We start from the raw sequence: 19,697 nt of genomic DNA, 5'->3' as shown, positions 1-19,697 counted from the left end.
ACTTTGAGATATCAGCTGATGTACGAAGGGCTATATAAATAAATTTGATTTTTGATTTGATGTTTATTTTGACTTTTTTTTAAAAACATGTTTTTACTTTTATCTCCCACACAGCAACTCCACTCCCACATACCAACCCTCAGCTACACTCGCTGTTTAAAAAAAAAATTATGCATAGTCACATAACAATAACAACCTATCCCTCAACGTAACAAAGACTAAGGAGATGATTGTGGACTACAGGAAAAGGAGGACCGAGCACACCCCCATTCTCATCAACAGGGCTGTAGTGGAGCAGGTTGAGAGCTTCAAGTTCCTTGGTGTCCACGTCAACAACAAACAAGAATGGTCCAAACACACTAAGACAGCCGTGAAGAGGGCATGACAAAAGCCTAATTGTCAAAGACCCCAGCCACCCCAGTCATAGACTGTTCTCTCTACTGCCGCATGGCGAGCAGTACCGGAGTGGCAAGTCTAAGACAAAAAGGCTGCTCAACAGTTTTACCCCCAAGCCATAAGACTCCTGAACAGGTAATCAAATGGTTACCCGGACTATTTGCATTGTGCCCCCCCAACCCATCTTTTTACACTGCTGCTACTCTCTGTTTATCATATATGCATAGTCACTTTAACTATACATTCATGTACATACTACCTAAATTGGGCCGACCAACCAGTACTCCCGCAGCACAGTGGCTAAACGGGCTATTTGCATTGTGTTTACCTTTATTTAACCAGGTAGGCAAGTTGAGAACAAGTTCTCATTTACAATTGCGACCTGGCCAAGATAAAGCAAAGCAGTTCGACAGATACAACGACACAGAGTTACACATGGAGTAAAACAAACATACAGTCAATAATACAGTATAAACAAGTCTATATACAATGTGAGCAAATGAGGTGAGAATGGAGGTAAAGGCAAAAAAGGCCATGGTGGCAAAGTAAATACAATATAGCAAGTAAAACACTGGAATGGAAGTTTTGCAATGGAAGAATGTGCAAAGTAGAAATAAAAATAATGGGGTGCAAAGGAGCAAAATAAATAAATAAATAAAATACAGTTGGGAAAGAGGTAGTTGTTTGGGCTAAATTATAGGTGGGCTATGTACAGGTGCAGTAATCTGTGAGCTGCTCTGACAGTTGGTGCTTAAAGCTAGTGAGGGAAATAAGTGTTTCCAGTTTCAGAGATTTTTGTAGTTCGTTCCAGTCATTGGCAGCAGAGAACTGGAAGGAGAGGCGGCCAAAGAAAGAATTGGTTTTAGGGGTGACTAGAGATATACCTGCTGGAGCGTGTGCTACAGGTGGGAGATGCTATGGTGACCAGCGAGCTGAGATAAGGGGGGACTTTACCTAGCAGGGTCTTGTAGATGACATGGAGCCAGTGGGTTTGGCAACGAGTATGAAGCGAGGGCCAGCCAACGAGAGCGTACAGGTCGCAATGGTGGGTAGTATATGGGGCTTTGGTGACAAAACGGATTGCACTGTGATAGACTGCATCCAATTTGTTGAGTAGGGTATTGGAGGCTATTTTGTAAATGACATCGCCAAAGTCGAGGATTGGTAGGATGGTCAGTTTTACAAGGGTATGTTTGGCAGCATGAGTGAAGGATGCTTTGTTGCGAAATAGGAAGCCAATTCTAGATTTAACTTTGGATTGGAGATGTTTGATATGGGTCTGGAAGGAGAGTTTACAGTCTAACCAGACACCTAAGTATTTGTAGTTGTCCACGTATTCTAAGTCAGAGCCGTCCAGAGTAGTGATGTTGGACAGGCGGGTAGGTGCAGGTAGCGATCGGTTGAAGAGCATGCATTTAGTTTTACTTGTATTTAAGAGCAATTGGAGGCCACGGAGGGAGAGTTGTATGGCATTGAAGCTTGCCTGGAGGGTTGTTAACACAGTGTCCAAAGAAGGGCCGGAAGTATACAGAATGGTGTCGTCTGCGTAGAGGTGGATCAGAGACTCACCAGCAGCAAGAGCGACCTCATTGATGTATACAGAGAAGAGAGTCGGTCCAAGAATTGAACCCTGTGGCACCCCCATAGAGACTGCCAGAGGTCCGACAGCAGACCCTCCGATTTGACACACTGAACTCTATCAGAGAAGTAGTTGGTGAACCAGGCGGGGCAATCATTTGAGAAACCAAGGCTGTCGAGTCTGCCGATGAGGATGTGGTGATTGACAGAGTCGAAAGCCTTGGCCAGATCAATGAATACGGCTGCACAGTAATGTTTCTTATCGATGGCGGTTAAGATATCGTTTAGGACCTTGAGCGTGGCTGAGGTGCACCCATGACCAGCTCTGAAACCAGATTGCATAGCAGAGAAGGTATGGTGAGATTCGAAATGGTCGGTAATCTGTTTGTTGACTTGGCTTTCGAAGACCTTAGAAAGGCATGGTAGGATAGATATAGGTCTGTAGCAGTTTGGGTCAAGAGTGTCCCCCTTTGAAGAGGGGGATGACCGCAGCTGCTTTCCAATCTTTGGGAATCTCAGACGACACGAAAGAGAGGTTGAACAGGCTAGTAATAGGGGTGGCAACAATTTCGGCAGATAATTTTAGAAAGAAAGGGTCCAGATTGTCTAGCCCGGCTGATTTGTAGGGGTCCAGATTTTGCAGCTCTTTCAGAACATCAGCTGAATAGATTTGGGAGAAGGAGAAATGGGGAAGGCTTGGGCGAGTTGCTGTTGGGGGTGCAGTGCTGTTGACCGGGGTAGGAGTAGCCAGGTGGAAAGCATGGCCAGCCGTAGAAAAATGCTTATTGAAATTGTCAATTATGGTGGATTTATCAGTGGTGACAGTGTTTCCTATCTTCAGTGCAATGGGCAGCTGGGAGGAGGTGTTCTTATTCTCCATGGACTTTACAGTGTCCCAGAACTTTTTGAGTTAGTGTTGCATGAAGCAAATTTCTGCTTGAAAAAGCTAGCCTTGGCTTTTCTAACTGCCTGTGTATAATGGTTTCTAGCTTCCCTGAACAGCTGCATATCACGGGGGCTGTTCGATGCTCATGCAGAACGCCATAGGATGTTTTTGTGTTGGTTAAGGGCAGTCAGGTCTGGGGAGAACCAAGGGCTATATCTGTTCCTGGTTCTAAATTTCTTGAATGGGGCATGTTTATTTAAGATGGTTAGGAAGGCATTTTTTAAAAATACCCAGGCATCCTCTACTGACGGGATGAGATCAATATCCTTCCAGGATACCCCGGCCATGACGATTAGAAAGGCCTGCTCGCTGAAGTGTTTCAGGGAGCGTTTTACAGTGATGAGTGGAGGTTGTTTGTTTAGGTCGCCTAGCAGCACGAGCTCTGAAGATAGATGGGGGCAATCAGTTCACATATGGTGTCCAGAGCACAGCTGGGGGCAGAGGGTGGTCTATAGCAGGCGGCAACGGTGAGAGACTTGTTTTTAGAGAGGTGGATTTTTAAAAGTAGAAGTTCAAATTGTTTGGGTACAGACCTGGATAGTAGGACAGAACTCTACAGGCTACCTTTGCAGTAGATTGCAACACCGCCCCCTTTGGCAGTTCTATCTTGTCTGAAAATGTTGTAGTTTGGAATTAAAATTTCTGAATTTTTGGTGGTCTTCCTAAGCCAGGATTCAGACACAGCTAGAACATCCAGGTTGGCAGAGTGTGCTAAAGCAGTGAATAGAACAAACTTAGGGAGGAGGCTTCCAATGTTAACATGCATGGGGGATTACGGTTACAGAAGTCGTCAAAAGAGAGCGCCTGTGGAATAGGAGTGGAGCTAGGCACTGCAGGGCCTGGATTCACCTTTCGCCAGAGGAACATAGGAGGAGTAGAATAAGGGTGCGGCTAAAAGCAATAAGAATTGGTCATCTAGAACGTCTGGAACAGAGAGTAAAAGGAGGTTTCTAGTAGGGGCGATAAAATAGCATCAGGTATAATGTACAGACAAAGGTATGGTAGGATGTGAATACAGTGGAGGTAAACCTAGGTATTGAGTGATGGAGAGATATTGTCTCTAGAAACATCATTGAAACCAGGAGATGTCATTGCATGTGTGGGTGGTGGAACTAAAGGTTGGATAAGGTATAGTGAGCAGGACTAGAGGCTCTACAGTGAAATAAGCCAATAAACACTAACCATAACAGCAATGGACAAGACATATTGACATTAAGGAGAGGCATGCTTGGGTGATCAAAAGGGTCCAGTGAGTGGTGGAGAGGTTGGTTGGGGGTCACGGCGATTTAGACAGCTAGCCAGGCCATCGGTAGCATGCTAGCATAGGATGGAGGTCTGTTGTTAGCCACCTCTTGCATTCCGTCAGTAGATTAGTGGGGTTCCGTGTGGTAGGGGATTAATCCAAATCACACAACAACAACAAAAATAAAAACAAATATATAGTTATAGAGGCCCAAGAAGAAAACATAATAGTAATAAAATAAATATATTGTCCGATTGTCTATTCAGATAGCATCGGTAAGACAGCTAACGGTTAGCAGGCCGCAGATGGCCATTCAGGTAACGTCGCTTCTGGATTAGCTTCTGGGCTAGCTTCTGGCTAGCTCCTGGCTAGCTTCTGGCTAGTTTCAGGCTAGCTTCTTGGAGTTTCTGGCTAGCTTCTTGGAGGATTACAGATTTGAGGTAAATAATACTTTTTTATAAATATAAATTGGTGAGGTGGGTTGCAGGAGAGTGTTTTGAAGATGAGTTGATGGAAAATAAAAATAAAATGTATGTGAAAAAAGTTGTAAATATATATATATATATATATACAGGACACGACAAGACGAGGACAAAAGACGTCTGAACTGCTATGCCATCTTGGTATGCCATGAGGCACTCTGTTCGCAATGTTGAAATCAGCAAACAGTTCGCCCAAACGACACCATACACATGGTCAGCGGTTGTGAGGCTGGTTGGAATATCCAGAAAAATTCTCTAAAATGACGTTGGAGGTGGCTTATGGCAGAGAACTGAACATTCAATTCTCTGGCAACAGCTCTGGTGGACATTCCTGCAGTCAGCAGCCAATTGCAGGCTCCCTCAAAACTTGAGACTTCTGTGGCATTGTGTTAGGTGACAAAAATGCACATTCTAGTGGCATTTTATTGTCCCCAGCACAAGGTGCACCTGTGTAATGATCATGCTGTTTAATCAGCTTCTTGATATGCCACACCTGCCAGGTGGATGGATTATTTTAGCAAAGAAGAAATACTCACTAACAGGGATGTAAACTAATTTGTGCACAACATTTTAGGGAAATATGCCTTTTGTGCATATGGAACATTTCTGGGATCTTTTATTTCAACTACTGAAACATGGAGCCAACACTTTACATGTTGAATACATTTTTTTTTCTCGTTTAGTTATATAGTTATGTTGCGTTTTGAGTGGAACACCCCTTTAAGGTTTAGTAACCCCTCTAAAAGTTCCGTACAGATCCAGAGCAAGAGACCATGAGTTCACCATCCAGATGTTCTCGGGGGAACCAATCAGGCTACTGATCTAGACATTACTTGGTTCGCTAAATCACAGAGACAATGATATGGTAACAGGTATGGAGGACAAAACAACAGTTGACAACAAGGAACCGCTGACCCTTGAACCGAAACGTCCTTGAGAGTTCGGTGGAGATCCAGTAGTTTCTTTCCCAATTCCCATACACTACTTCAAGAGATAAAACAGTCATCAACTTCCCGCTTTCTGTCTTGCATTTGTTGACAGCGCTGTCTCGACGGGGAGTGATTTAAAAGGCATAACCTTGCAACCACCCGGCAACCCCTCAAGTTTTTTCAACCCTCCCGCACTCTGGAGTAAATCAAGACATGCTTCATTGTTTGTCTGGGGTGATACACCTTAAAACAAAGCTTTGATTCATGTTGCTATCCCCTTTTAGCCCCCACATTTTTGCAGCTCATCTTCCTTGCCAGCCAGTGGCACAAAGGGTACTAGGGAACAAAGTGCACAGACAGTGGTTAATGAGATTTTGTTTTGACAAACTTTTAGCCATCAGATCAAATTATTTCAAATTAAGGAAGGGGAGCGATGGTGGAGGACTGTGGCAGAAAAGAGAGGGGAGACAAACCAGTTTCCCACTGGGCCCAGACAATCGCCCTTTAAACTGCTCTGGAACACTTTAGACTCAGACAGCTTTGTAGACAGACAGGCCCAGTTTGATGCCTCTCTGACCTAATGCAAGTTCCCTCGATTGTCCTCCCACCAGGGCACCTCACATGCTGGCATGAAGCGAGGAACAACAGTGTTAAAATGGAGTCGTCAGTTTCCGTGGCTGGCTCATTGGACAATAGGCTAAGCTCACTTCACTCACAGAACAGCCCAATAGTTTGGTTTTCATGATAATAATGAATTATGAAATATTTAATAAAAAATGTAAAAAACAAGCATGAAATATTTAATTAAAAAACTGAAAAAATATGGAATATGAACTCAATTTCAAACCTGGACAACTTTTCACATTCCAACAACTAGTTTCCCTGACAAAATGTATTATCCCTCTGAATGGGACATAACACAAAATAATCCTCCAGTCCCATAATCCCCATGCTACATCATATATAGGTGAAACATTCAATTACCTGAGTGTTTGATGTTGTGAATTTTGCTAAGTAACCTGAAGCCCAAGCACCCCCAAAAAAATGAACCCCTCAAAAAAAAAATAATTGAACTAGACTCTTGGTATTATCTCATTCGAATGACTTAGTATCTCGTTTGAACGACTTAATTGTTATTTTGTCAAATTAGGTCTCATTTGTTTTGCAGCTTGTCAAACCATGTAATGATTTTACTGCATTTACTGATTCCATCCATTGATATGAATATTCAGGGACAGTTCTTTGATAGCCTAAAGCAGGGCTTATTTTGTATGCCAGGAGCATATAATTGAGAATTATTTGAACTCATTAAAAAAAATGGTGTTGGCCTTCTCTCCCATTCCAATTGTGCTCTGGTACCGCTCAGCAACAAGCTCTGGGAATGCTTTGTCTAGGATTTTTCATTTCCTTTATCACCATTATTTCAATTAAGCCTATTAGTTTGTAATTATTTAGCCTACCCCACCCACAGTATCTAAATCTAATTTATATTCTACTTTCTAACATTAGGATATGTAGTTTCTATTTTGAAATGTATTAACAGAGGTTTTAGGTATGCAATACATAGGCTACTGTAATATATATTCTTTTTAAATATTGGAATACTAACACCATAATATAAATCAATTAAGCTGAAACATCTTAAGTAAATTGTAAATATTAAAGGCCAGTATTAATTTATTTTCATAAATAAAAAGGAATAAATAAACTCAAACTGCAGCGGCCAAATGATTTGTGCAAAGAAGCAAGCACCAACAAGCTTCACATGTGCATTGAGTGTGGGAAATGTGCTCTACAAATTAAAAGGCTGTAGCAAACATTACACGGTCTGACAAGCTGCAAATGAGGCCTATTAGACAAAATACAAATTAAATCGTTCAAATTAGATAATAAGTTGTTCAAACGACTTAGTATCTTGTTTGAACAACTTAGTATCTCCTTTGAAGGACTAAGTAAGAAGTTATTCAAACGAGATAAAGTTGTTCGACTGCGATACAAAGTCGGTCGACTGAGATACAAAGTTGTTCCAACAACTTACGTTGAGGTACGTTAAGGTAAAAAAAAAAGAGGTAATTCAAGAGTCTACGCTTATTATTTTTTTAATCCCTGAGGCATCAGTGAGTCTAGTAGTCTGTAGTAGTTATTTGAAACTGAGAGACTATGGCAGCTGTGACTAGATATGGAGGTAACAGTATCTAACCATTAAGGTTTGGAGCTGAGCTGGGACGAGAAGGCCACATGGCTTGGGAACATCACCCTGCTTGCTTTGATTCCAGGTCATCTTCTCAAATGACTCATGAGCAGTCTGAGGCAAGCTCAGTCTCTGGCAAAGGCTGGGGCAATTTAAAAAAAAGTTTTCTCTACACCTGAAAAAGTTTGGGAAAATAGGTTTTTCCAGGATGCTGACGATATGTGAAACCTCTATGTAAGACCTAAATTACTTTGATTGGCATTAGAGTCATGACACATTATTGTAATTTACATACAATGTTTTTCCAGGACAATATGCGCAACAGCCTGCCACTTACAATGTCATCAAATTTGACAATATTCTGTTTTCACTTGTACAACAATGGACTGTCAAATCATCCACTGCATGAATTATCTGGGTTAAGATGCAAATCAAAACTATAATGATGATATAATCTTGAAGCCAATTCATAACAGTATGGGACTGAATACGGAAGTAAAGCAGAAGAGGTCATCACTTTACATCAGATTGTGAACTGTGTGCAGACAAAGAGCACCAGATGAAAGAGAAGTCTGCAGAAACTGTTTCCTATGAAGGTCCTTCTGAAGTCTCCCACTTCTGTGGAACGAGTTTAATGTCTCTCCTCCTCCTCCATAAAAGTCACTAGTCAATGCTACACACAGCTACGGGGCAAAGAGTTAAAAACAAGAGGAGAACCCGTCTCCTTGATCCTAAAAACCGGATACCCTGTTAAGCAGGCCGCATCCCCTCTCATGTGTGGACCGGAACTGGCCGCACTGCACATAACACAGCCCAACCATAATCCAAACCAAAGCCACGGTTTCATCCCAGGCCCAAGAGAGAATGGCATTGTGGGTAGAGTGTACATTTAGGGAGAGCCGCTACAAGGGCCACTCATTGGACCAAAGATACTGGCCTTAATATCATGTTCACACAATAAGACCCAACCCAATGAATGTACATTCTCCCTCCTACTAAAAACAGATGTGCGGGGACATAAACTAAACATGTACTGTATATCAACACTGACATTCAGAGAAAATAATATAGTTCAAATCAATTCTCAAACTGGCAATATATGCATGTAAGACATGCACAGAAGCATTTGAAAATACGTACACGGAAACAAATCCATAACGTTTACTCATTTAAACATACAGAATAACAACAGTCATGCATATTCCCACACACTAACACACCACATTGATATATATTTTCTCTCTTTTATTATTCTATCCCAATACAGAGACCTAACGGTTATAGGAAAAATATAAATTATGGCCATTCCCACAGTAGGCCTACTTGCGGCGAGTAAAACACAGCTATCGAATTACCTGTAAATGTCAGATGGGAAAACCCACATGATTCCTTTTCTGATAAACCAAAAATCTTTCCGTCCACAGATATGCCTTATTTTGTGGGCCCAGGATCCTTAATCAAACTCCAATACCAGAATTAAAACAAACCGCATGATCCCTCTTGTGCCATAATACAATATACGGCTGACTTAATTTGGCACAACGTCCTTTTCGGTTTGTAAATGGGTGTTCTAGTTGAGGAGACCTCATATAAGCATATTACAACCAAATGGTCTGTTACAAGCAGATAAAGATGTATTTTTCATGACAAGATTAAGACATCAGGGGAAAGACCGCACCTGACCACAACTACATAAAACGCACTGCAATTATGTCATTTTAGCACATTTTGCATGCCTATGTGGGTTTATTAATCAGTTTAGTCTGAAAATGCATTAAAAAAAAATGTCTACATGGATAAAATATCATTCCTTCCTACAGTACTTGACAATATTGCTTTGCTCTCATATATGGACACAGTCAAACACATGAGATATGTTTCAAAAAGAGACACTGATTATTTGCTGTGTTTGGGCAAGACCTGACCTATAGTGCCGGAATACATGTATTACCACTAAAGGCTCAAAATCCAGAAAAATTTACCAGACAAGTGGCAAGGTTTGGACCAATTCTCCGCCCATCTATCTGCAGTTAATCTCCCCAAGAGTAATCACAACAGCAAAAAGGAAACCAAAAGAAACAGAAATTAAAGCTGAACTGGCCAGGCTGGATGACATTTATATGAATCCATTGACGCATCTCCAACATATCAGTCATTATAAAAACATTATGCAATACCAGTCAAATTATTGGGTTTTCTTTTCTTTTTTACTATTTTCTACATTGTAGAATAATAGTGAAGACATCAAAACTATGAAATAACACATATGTAATCATGGAGTAACCAAAAAGTTATTTAAACAAATCAAAATATATTTGAGATTCTTCAAAGAAGCCACCCTTTGCCTTGATGACAGCTTTGCAAACTTTTGGCATTCTCTTGGCATTCTCTCAAGCAGCTTCATGAGGTAGTCACCTGGAATGCATGTCAATTAACAGGTGTGCCTTGTTAAAAGTTAATTTGTGAAATTTCATTCCTTCTTAATGCGTTTGAGACAATCAGTTGTATTGTGACAGGTTGGGGTGATATACAGAAGATAGACCTATTTGGTAAAATAGCAAGTCCATATTTTAGCAAGAACAGCTCAAATAAGCAAAGAGAAATGACAATCCATCATTCCTTTAAGACATGAAGGTCAGTCAATCCGGAAACATTTCAAGAACTTTGAACGTTTCTTCAAGTGCAGTCGCAAAAACCATCAAGCGCTATGATGAAACTGGCTCTCATGAGTACCGCCACAGGAAAGGAAGATCCAGAGTTACCTCTGCTGCAGAGGATACGTTAATTTGAGTTACCAGCCTCAGAAATTGAAGCTCAAAAAAATGCTTCAGAGTTTAAGTAACAGATACATCTCAACATCAACTGTTCAGAGGAGGCTGCATGAAATCAGGCCTTGATGGTTGAATTGCTGCAAAGAACCCACTACTAACGAACACCAATAAGAAGAAGAGACTTGCTTGGGTAAAGAAGCACGAGCAGTTGACATTAGACCAGTGGAAATCTGTCCTTTTGTCTGATGATTCCAAATGTGAGATTTTTGATTCAAACCGCTGTGTCTTTGTGAGACACAGAGTAAGGTGAACAGATGACCCCTACATGTGTGGTTCCCACTGTGAAGCATGGAGGAGGTGTGATGGTGTGGGGGTGCTTTGCTGGTGACAATGTCTGTGATTTCTTTAGAATTCAAGGCATACTTAACCAGCACAGCTACCACAGCAATACGCCATCCCATCTGGTTTGCTCTTAGTGGGACTATCATTTGTTTTTCAACAGGACAATGACCCAACACACCTCCAGGCTGCGTATTGGCTATTTGAAGGAGAGTGCTGCATCAGGTGACCTGGCCTCCACAATCACCTGACCTCAACAATCACCTGACCTCAACCCAATTGAGATGGTTTGGGATAAGTTGGACCGCAGAGTGAAGGAAAGGCAGCCAACAAGTGCTCACCATATGTGGGAACTCCTTCAAGACTGTTGGATAAGCATTCCAGGTGACGCTGGTTGACAGAATGCTAAGTGTGCAAAGCTGTCATCAAGGCAAAGGGTGGCTACTTTGAAGAATCTCAAATATAAAATATAATTTTTTGGTTACTACATGATTCCAAATGTCTTATTTCACATTTTTTATGTCTTCACTATTATTCCACAATGTAGAAAATAGTAAAAATAAAGAAAACCCCTTGAATGAGTAGGTGTGTCCAAACTTTTGACAGGGACACTCTACCACTTAAACAACACACAGTGTAACCCAGATTGCTCAAAAAGCAGATGGGACAGAATAATATAAATACGCCGCTCAGCTCAATGTATAATAAAAATGACAACATTGATTTGGATGAGGAACAAAACACCTATTTATTGCCCCCATTCTAAATGTAATCCAAATTGTAGGTACAGTAACGGCTAAGTACAGGAAATCAGGGGACAATCTACACCTCAAGCAAAATAGCCATTTTTTCCCACAAAAATAATGCAAGGACAAAAGTAATTCACACTAATATTTTGTGATTGAAATCTATCCTCAAAGTTCAAATGTTTTTTACATGACGCATCTACCTCTAGCATCTACCTCCTCTGCATAAATCTCTATGAGGTGCAGTGTAAAAAAAAAATCTTTATTGAGATCAAAATGGAGTGCGCCGTTCCTCCCAGTGTCTTTGCTTAATAAAAAGAGCAGTATGAGAGCTCACTCAAGCTTCCCCTGCAAGCAACCTGAACCAAGGCCAAGCTCCCCCTTGAACCCATTCAAATGCATTTCAAATGGACTCAAGAGGTGGTGGGGCTGTTTTCTAGTGCAACAAAACAAATAACGCATCTTGATTTAGTGAGACAAATAGACTAGGCGCGACTTTGGTCTCAATGAGCATTCCCCTGCTAAAATAAAGGTGAAATATGAATAGAAAATAAATAAGGCCAATATCAAAATAGGGTGGTGAAGCTTCTTCTTTCAGGTCTAGTTTTGTATGAGAATCAAACATCAAAACAAGTAATAGTAGGAGGTAGACCTAATAGTGTACTAATACAAATCAAGTGCCAAGTCTGCCATTTTGTTGTTTCTTAAATTAATGAGTGGGCCTTTATCAGTACCAACTCAGTGGCCTTGTGGTTAGTGTCTGTCATGAGATCAGAAGGTTGGGAGTTTGATCCCTGGCCAAGTCATACCAAAGACTGTAAAATAGGACCCAATTCATCACTGCTTGGCACGTAACTTTGCATTCAGTGGGTTAGCAAACCAGCACATGCTGCCAACAGACTTTAAAACTACTGCTGAGCCTGCAATGCCAAAAGTTTGCAACTTCATATTAACGTTTAAGTAAGTGCATGGAATGTTTAGCACAATAGATGTGACAAATATTGGATTGTATAAATAAGACAAAATGCACTGTTAAGAACAACCTGGGGAGGTAAATACAATTACTCCCATATGAGCTTGCTATTTCAGTATTTGAAAGAAAACAAACCCAAAAATAAAGTGCCATTATTAGAGGTATACATGTCTCAATTTAATGTAGGTATGAAAGTTCAAGCAGTAAGCCTGGTCTGAATGGATCAAAAACAACAGAGCAAAAACAACAACATATTTGTCACTGTCCCAATACTTTTGGAGCTCACTGTAGATAAATTATACCTGACCAATTGGAATCCACACTTCAAGATTGTTTTGATCACACGGACTGGGATATGTTCCGGGTAGCCTACGAGAATAACATTGACGAATACACTGATATGGTGACTGAGTTTATCTGGAAGTGAATAGGAGATCTTGTAACCTCTGTGATTATTAAAGCCTACCCTAAACAGAAAACGTGGATCGATGGCAGCATTCGAATAAAACTGAAATCGCGAACCACCGCATTTAACCATGGCAAGGTGACTGGGAATATGTCAGAATACAAACAAATGTAGTTATTCCCTCCGTAAGGCAATCAAACAGTATAGAGACAAAGTGGAGTCACAATTCAACGGCTCAGACACGAGACGTATATGGTAGGGCCAATCACGGACTATAAAGGGAAAACCAGCCACGTCGTGGACACTGACGTCTTGCTTCCGGACAAGCTTAACACACATTGCCACCAACGCGGCCTTCTTCTCCGTGGCCGACGTGAGCAAGTCATTTAAGCATGTGAACCCTCGTAAGGCTGCCAGCCCATACGACATCCCTAGCAGTGTCCTCAGAGCATGCGCAGACCAGCTGGAGGTCACACTCAAAATTATAGTGGAAAACCACACTACAGGCTGATCCACCTTTGATGTAATGTCCTTAAAACAAGTCAAAATGAGGCTCAGTAGTGTGTGTGGCCTCCGCGTGCCTGTATGACCTCCCTACAACACCTGGGAATGCTCCTGATGAGGTGGCGGATGGTCTCCTGAGGGATCTCCTCCCAGACCTGGACTAAAGCATCAGCCAACTCCTGGATAGTCTGTGGTGCAATGTGGCGTTGGTGGATGGAGCGAGACATGATCCCAGATGTGCTCAATTGGATTCAGGTCTAGGGAACGGGTGGGCCAGTCCATAGCATCAATGCCTTCCTCTTGCAGGAACTGCTGACACACTCCAGCCACATGAGGTCTAGCATTGTCTTGCATTAGGAGGAACCCAGGGCCAACCGCACCAGCATATGGTCTCACAAGGGGTCTGAGGATCTCATCTCGGTACCTAATGGCAGTCAGGCTACGTCTGGCGAGCACATGGAGGGCTGTGCGGCCCCCCAAAGAAATGCCACCCCACACCATGACTGACCCACCGCCAAACCGGTCATGCTGGAGGATGTTGCAGGCAGCAGAACGTTCTCCACGGCGTCTCCAGACTGTCACGTCTGTCACGTGCTCAGTGTGAACCTGCTTTCATCTGTGAAGAGCACAGGGCGCCAGTGGCGAATTTGCCAATCTTGGTGTTCTCTGGCAAATGAAAAACGTCCTGCACGGTGTTGGGCTGTAAGCACAACCCCCACCTGTGGACGTCGGGACCACATACCACCCTCATGGAGTCTGTTTCTGACCGTTTGAGCAGACACATGCACATTTGTGGCCTGCTGGAGGTCATTTTGCAGGGCTCTGGCAGTGCTCCACCTGCTCCTCCTTGCACAAAGGCGGAGGTAGCGGTCCTGCTGCTGGGTTGTTGCCCTTCTACGGCCTCCTCCACGTCTCCTGATGTACTGGCCTGTCTCCTGGTAGCGCCTCCATGCTCTGGACACTACGCTGACAGACACAGCAAACCTTCTTGCCACAGCTCGCATTGATGTGCCATCCTGGATGAGCTGCACTACCTGAGCCACTTGTGTGGGTTGTAGACTCCGTCTCATGGTACCACTAGAGTGAAAGCACCGCCAGCATTCAAAAGTGACCAAAACATCAGCCAGGAAGCAGGAACTGAGAACTGGTCTGTGGTCCCCACCTGTAGAACCACTCCTTTATTGGGGGTGTCTTGCTAATTGCCTATAATTTCCACCTGTTGTTCCATTTGCACAACAGCATGGGAAATGTATTGTCAATCAGTGTTGCTTCCTAAGTGGACAGTTTGATTTCACAGAAGTGTGATTGACTTGGAGTTACATTGTGTTGTTTAATCAAATAAAATAAAATAAAATAAAATGTATTTATATAGCCCTTCGTACATCAGCTGATATCTCAAAGTGCTGTACAGAAACCCAGCCTAAAACCCCAAACAGCAAGCAATGCAGGTGTAGAAGCACGGTGGCTAGGAAAAACTCCCTAGAAAGGCCAAAACCTAGGAAGAAACCTAGAGAGGAGCCAGGCTATGTGGGGTGGCCAGTCCTCTTCTGGCTGTGCCGGGTGGAGATTATAACAGAACATGGCCAAGATGTTCAAATGTTCATAAATGACCAGCATGGTCGTATAATAATAAGGCAGAACAGTTGATACTGAAGCAGCAGCACGGTCAGGTGGACTGGGGACAGCAAGGAGTCATCATGTCAGGTAGTCCTGGGGCATGGTCCTAGGGCTCAGGTCCTCCGTTTAAGTGTCCCCTTTATTTTTTGGAGTAGTGTACATAGACAGGACCACAGTGGAGAAGGTGGAAAGATTCAAGTTCCTTGGCGTACACATCACTGCCAAACTGAAATGGTCCACCCACACAGACAGAGTGGTGAAGAAGGCGCAACAGCGCCTCTTCAACCTCAGGAGGCTGAAGAATTTTGCTTGTCACCTAAAACCCTCACACTTCTACAGATGCACAATTGAGAGCATCCTGTCGGGTTGTATTACCGCCTGGTACGGCAACTGCACCGCCCGCAACCGCAGGGCTCTCCAGAGGGTGGTGTGGTCTTCCCAACGCATCACATGGGGAAACTACCTGCCCTCCAGGTCACCTACAGCATCTGAAGTCACAAGAAGGCCAAAAAGATCATCATGGGCAACAACCACCCGAGCCACTGCCTGTTCACTCAGCTATCATCCAGAAGGCCAGGTCAGTACAGGTGCATCAAAGCTGGGACCGAGAGACTGAAACACAGCTTCTATCTCAAGGCCATCAAACTGTTAAATAGCCATCACTAGCACATTCGGGGCTGCTGCCCTATATACATGGATTGAAATCACTGGCCACTTAAATAATGGAACACTAGCCACTTTAATAATGTTTACATATTTTGCATTACACATATCATATGTATATACTGTATCTTAGTCTATGACAATGCTCAAACAAATATTTACAGTTGAAGTCAGAGATTTACATACATTTAAATTCAGATTTTCACAATTCCTGACATTTAATCCTAGTAAAAAAAATCCTTGTTTTAGGTCAGTTAGGATCACCACTTTATTTTAAGAATGTGAAATGTCAGAATAATAGTAGAGAGAATGATTTATTTCAGCTTTTATTTCTTTCATCACATTCCCAAGTTGTCAGAAGTTTACATACCTCAATTAGTATTTGGCATTGCCTTTAAATTGTTTAACTTGGGTCAAATGTTTCGGGTAGCTTCCCACAATAAGTTCTGGCCCATTCCTCCTGACAGAGCTGGTGTAACTGAGTCAGGTTTGTAGGCCTCCTTGCTCTCACACTCTTTTTCAGTTCTGCCCACACATTTTCTATAGGATTGAGGTCAGGGCTTTGTGATGGCAACTCCAATACCTTGACTTTGTTGTGCTTAAGCCATTTTGAAACAACTTTGGAAGTATGCTTGGGGTCATTGTCCATTTGGAAGAACCATTTGTGACCAATTTAACCATTTAACTTCCTGACTGATGTCTTGAGATGTTGCTTCAATATATCCACGTAATTTTCCATCCTCATGATGCCATCTATTTTGTGAAGTGCACCAGTCCTTCCTGCAGCAAAGCACCCCCACAACATGATGCTGCCACCCCCGTGCTTCACGGTTGTGATGGTGTTCTTCGGCTTGCAAGCATCCCCCGTTTTCCTCCAAACATAATGATGGTCATTATGGCGAAACAGTTCTATTTTTGTTTCATCAGACCAGAGGACATTTCTCAAAAAATTACGATCTTTGTCGCAATGTGCAGTTGCAAACCGTAGTCTGGCTTTGTATGGCAGTTTTGGAGCAGATGCTTCTTCCTTGCTGAGCGACCTTTCAGGTTATGTTGATATAAGACTCATTTTACTGTGGATATAGATACTTTTGTACCCGTTTCCTCCAGCATCTTCACAAGGTCCTTTGCTGTTGTTCTGGGATTGATTTGCAATTTTTGCACCAAAGGACGTTCATCTCTAGGAGACAGAACGCGTCTCCTTCCTGAGCGGTATGACAGCTGCGTGGTCCCGTGGTGTTTATGCTTGCATACTATTATTTGTACAGATGAACGGGGTACCTTCAGGAGTTTGGACATTACTCCCAAGGATGAACCAGACTTGTGGAGGTCTAAAAGAAAATGTCTGAGGTCTTGGCTGATTTCTTTTGATTTTCCCATGATGTCAAGCAAAGAGGCACTGAGTTTGAAGGTAGGCCTTGAAATACATACACAGGTACACCTCCAATTGACTTACATAATGTCAATTAACCTATCAGAAGCTTCTAAAGCCATGACATCATTTTCTGGAATTTTCCAAGGCACAGTCAACTTAGTGTATGTAAACTTTTGACCCACTGGAATTGTGATACAGTGAATTATAAGTGAAATAATCTGTCTGTAAACAATTGTTGGAAAAATTACTTGTGTCATGCACAAAGTAGATGTCCTAACCGACTTGCCAAAGCTATAGTCTGTTACCAAGAAATTTTTGGAGTGGTTGAAAAACTAATTTTAATGACTCCAACTTCAGTGTATGTAAACTTCTGACTTCAACTGTATATATTCTTAATTCCATTCCTTTACTTTAGACTTGTGTGTATTGTTGTTAAATTGTTAGATATTACTGCATTGTTGGAGGTAGAAACACAAGCATTTCGCTACACAGGCAATAACATCTGCTAAACACGTGTATGTGACCAATACATTTAATTTGGTATGAATGATGGTCGCATGAACAGGGTCCAAACAGGAACAGATTAATGAATGCACTAAGTGGTGAAGAATGAATCGGCTTAAGTGGAAGGAGAAACATAAGTTAGTACAATGTTCAAAGTGTGATGTTGTTGAACTACCTGAGCCACATTGCCACAGTTAACATTGCTTTCAAACAAATCCAAAACGGATATTATTGCAGTGCACAATAACAAAAATGTGGATTGAGAAGGGCCCTCTGCTTTACTGAAAAGTAATGAGAGTGACAGTTGAAACCAGCTTGGGGGCAGTCTGGTTTAGTGGCATGACACATCATAAACTTCAGTTGGGTTCCTAACCACATGATCTACTTCAAATAACAGAATCTACTGTAAATCATTCTTCATGCTCATTCTTCAAATCTCCTCATAAGCACTTTCTCCCAGCCAAACTACTGAGCAATTTTTACTGAGGGGTTATCAAATTCAACAATTATGCAATTAAAACGTTCTTCTACGGTAGGTATCAAATAATTGAAATTGTAGAAATGTGAAAAAATGATTCTGCACACCTGATTTTACCTCTGAATATTAATTGTTAACATTTTGGCCTGAGACCAAGACCGGTCCTCCAGTATCTAATGTGCTTGGAAAGTGGAGACCTCATAGAACGTTAAAAAATGTACGTTTAGGAGACACCGTCGCGCTAGCACTGATATTTGCAGTGGCTAATTAATGCTAAATAAGTGAATTATTTAGCCTCACAATTAGCTAAGATGCTTAGCTAGCTAGCTAAAATTGTTTACAGTTAGTTAGCAATCGTTTCAACACTCTTTTGCTTGGTACTGTAGCGCTGCCGTATCAATTATAACCTGTCAAAAATGACGGGTGTATCCAGTTGTGTTGACATTTTACCATTTTGTCACGAGGCCATGCATATCCATTTTCTATGCATATTGGAAACCTTTGCAACCGATCAAGCCACCGGTCTCAAAGACACAGGTAACGCTACTGTATCAGACTGAAGGGTATAAATGAAGGAAACCTGGTTAAGTGGAAAGCACGCTAGTTGCACTGCACCTGATATGGAACGATGCTCTCATGGGCTGTTCCCCATCTCCTGGCTTCCTTCCCAGCATTGAGGTAATTTGCAGCAATGTGTGTGAGACAAGCCACCTGAGAGAGAGAGCGAGAGAGAGAGAGAGAGAGCAAGAGAAGGGCACAGTGAGAGCCGAGCTAGAAATCTATGACCTGTCAGCAAGCTCATTATACCCCGCTGCTTAGTGAGTCCAGTTAACTCAAACCTTCACAGCACTTTGTTGTGAAGACAAGCAACAGCTCTACCACGTCTTGCAACATGCTTCACCTCTACTTTTCCTTTTTGATTTATCATTCACTAAATAGCAACTGTCTATTGTCAGCTGATATATATTAGACATTTTGAAGGTTTTAAGCACTAAGAGTAGCATTTCAGTATCTCCTGTTGTGTCAATGGCAGACTCCCGGGGTGAGTTGACAATGCCCAGATGAAACCTCATTTGAGAGGCTCTGCAGCTGAGACAATATTTAGCTATGTAAACACTGATGCTTTTAGAAGCTGTTGACGCAAATGTTTAAAGGAACATTCGGCGAGTTTGCCAAGATCAAAGCCCTGTAGTGATGATTTAATATCAGAAATGGGATGGAGGGTCTCCACACAGCATCTGCATTCTTCCTCTAAGCCCCATTCCAACTTCCACAGCAAGCCTGGCCTGGCACACAGCCATGAGTCGGGCCTATCCATCTCCAACAGCTTCTACATTCAGGTAATTGTCCACTGTTTGCACAATTTTGGAACATACTGTCTCTCTTCGTGTTTAAATAACACTGGTCAACTTCTTGACTTCTATAGTTTGTTCTTTAACGGACTCTCAACAAAGTTAAACAATCACACCTGGAAGTGTGTAAACATCTGTGTAAATTGGTAATAATAGCAAGATTGATTATGACAATAGTGGATGCCATATGAATAACATTGCATT

The 19,697-nt window shown here is 42.1% G+C and overlaps 1 protein-coding gene across 2 annotated transcripts in view; it reads right to left on the bottom strand.

Moving 5' to 3' along the window:
• Nucleotides 1–19,697, bottom strand: part of sugct (succinyl-CoA:glutarate-CoA transferase) — a 179,258-nt gene that overhangs the window by 123,701 nt on the left and 35,860 nt on the right. For both annotated transcript variants that reach the window (XM_024393145.1, XM_024393146.2), the window contains exon 9: nt 18,757–18,852. In XM_024393145.1, the coding sequence (XP_024248913.1) occupies nt 18,757–18,852 (96 nt within the window). The remainder of the gene's footprint in view (nt 1–18,756; nt 18,853–19,697) is intronic.

The sequence above is a fragment of the Oncorhynchus tshawytscha genome, linkage group LG29 (genome assembly GCF_018296145.1).
Source record: "Oncorhynchus tshawytscha isolate Ot180627B linkage group LG29, Otsh_v2.0, whole genome shotgun sequence".
Classification (NCBI taxonomy): Eukaryota; Metazoa; Chordata; class Actinopteri; order Salmoniformes; family Salmonidae; genus Oncorhynchus; species Oncorhynchus tshawytscha.
The sequence above is the reverse complement of the archived record's forward strand: the minus strand, read 5'-3'. Positions and strand labels throughout refer to the sequence as shown.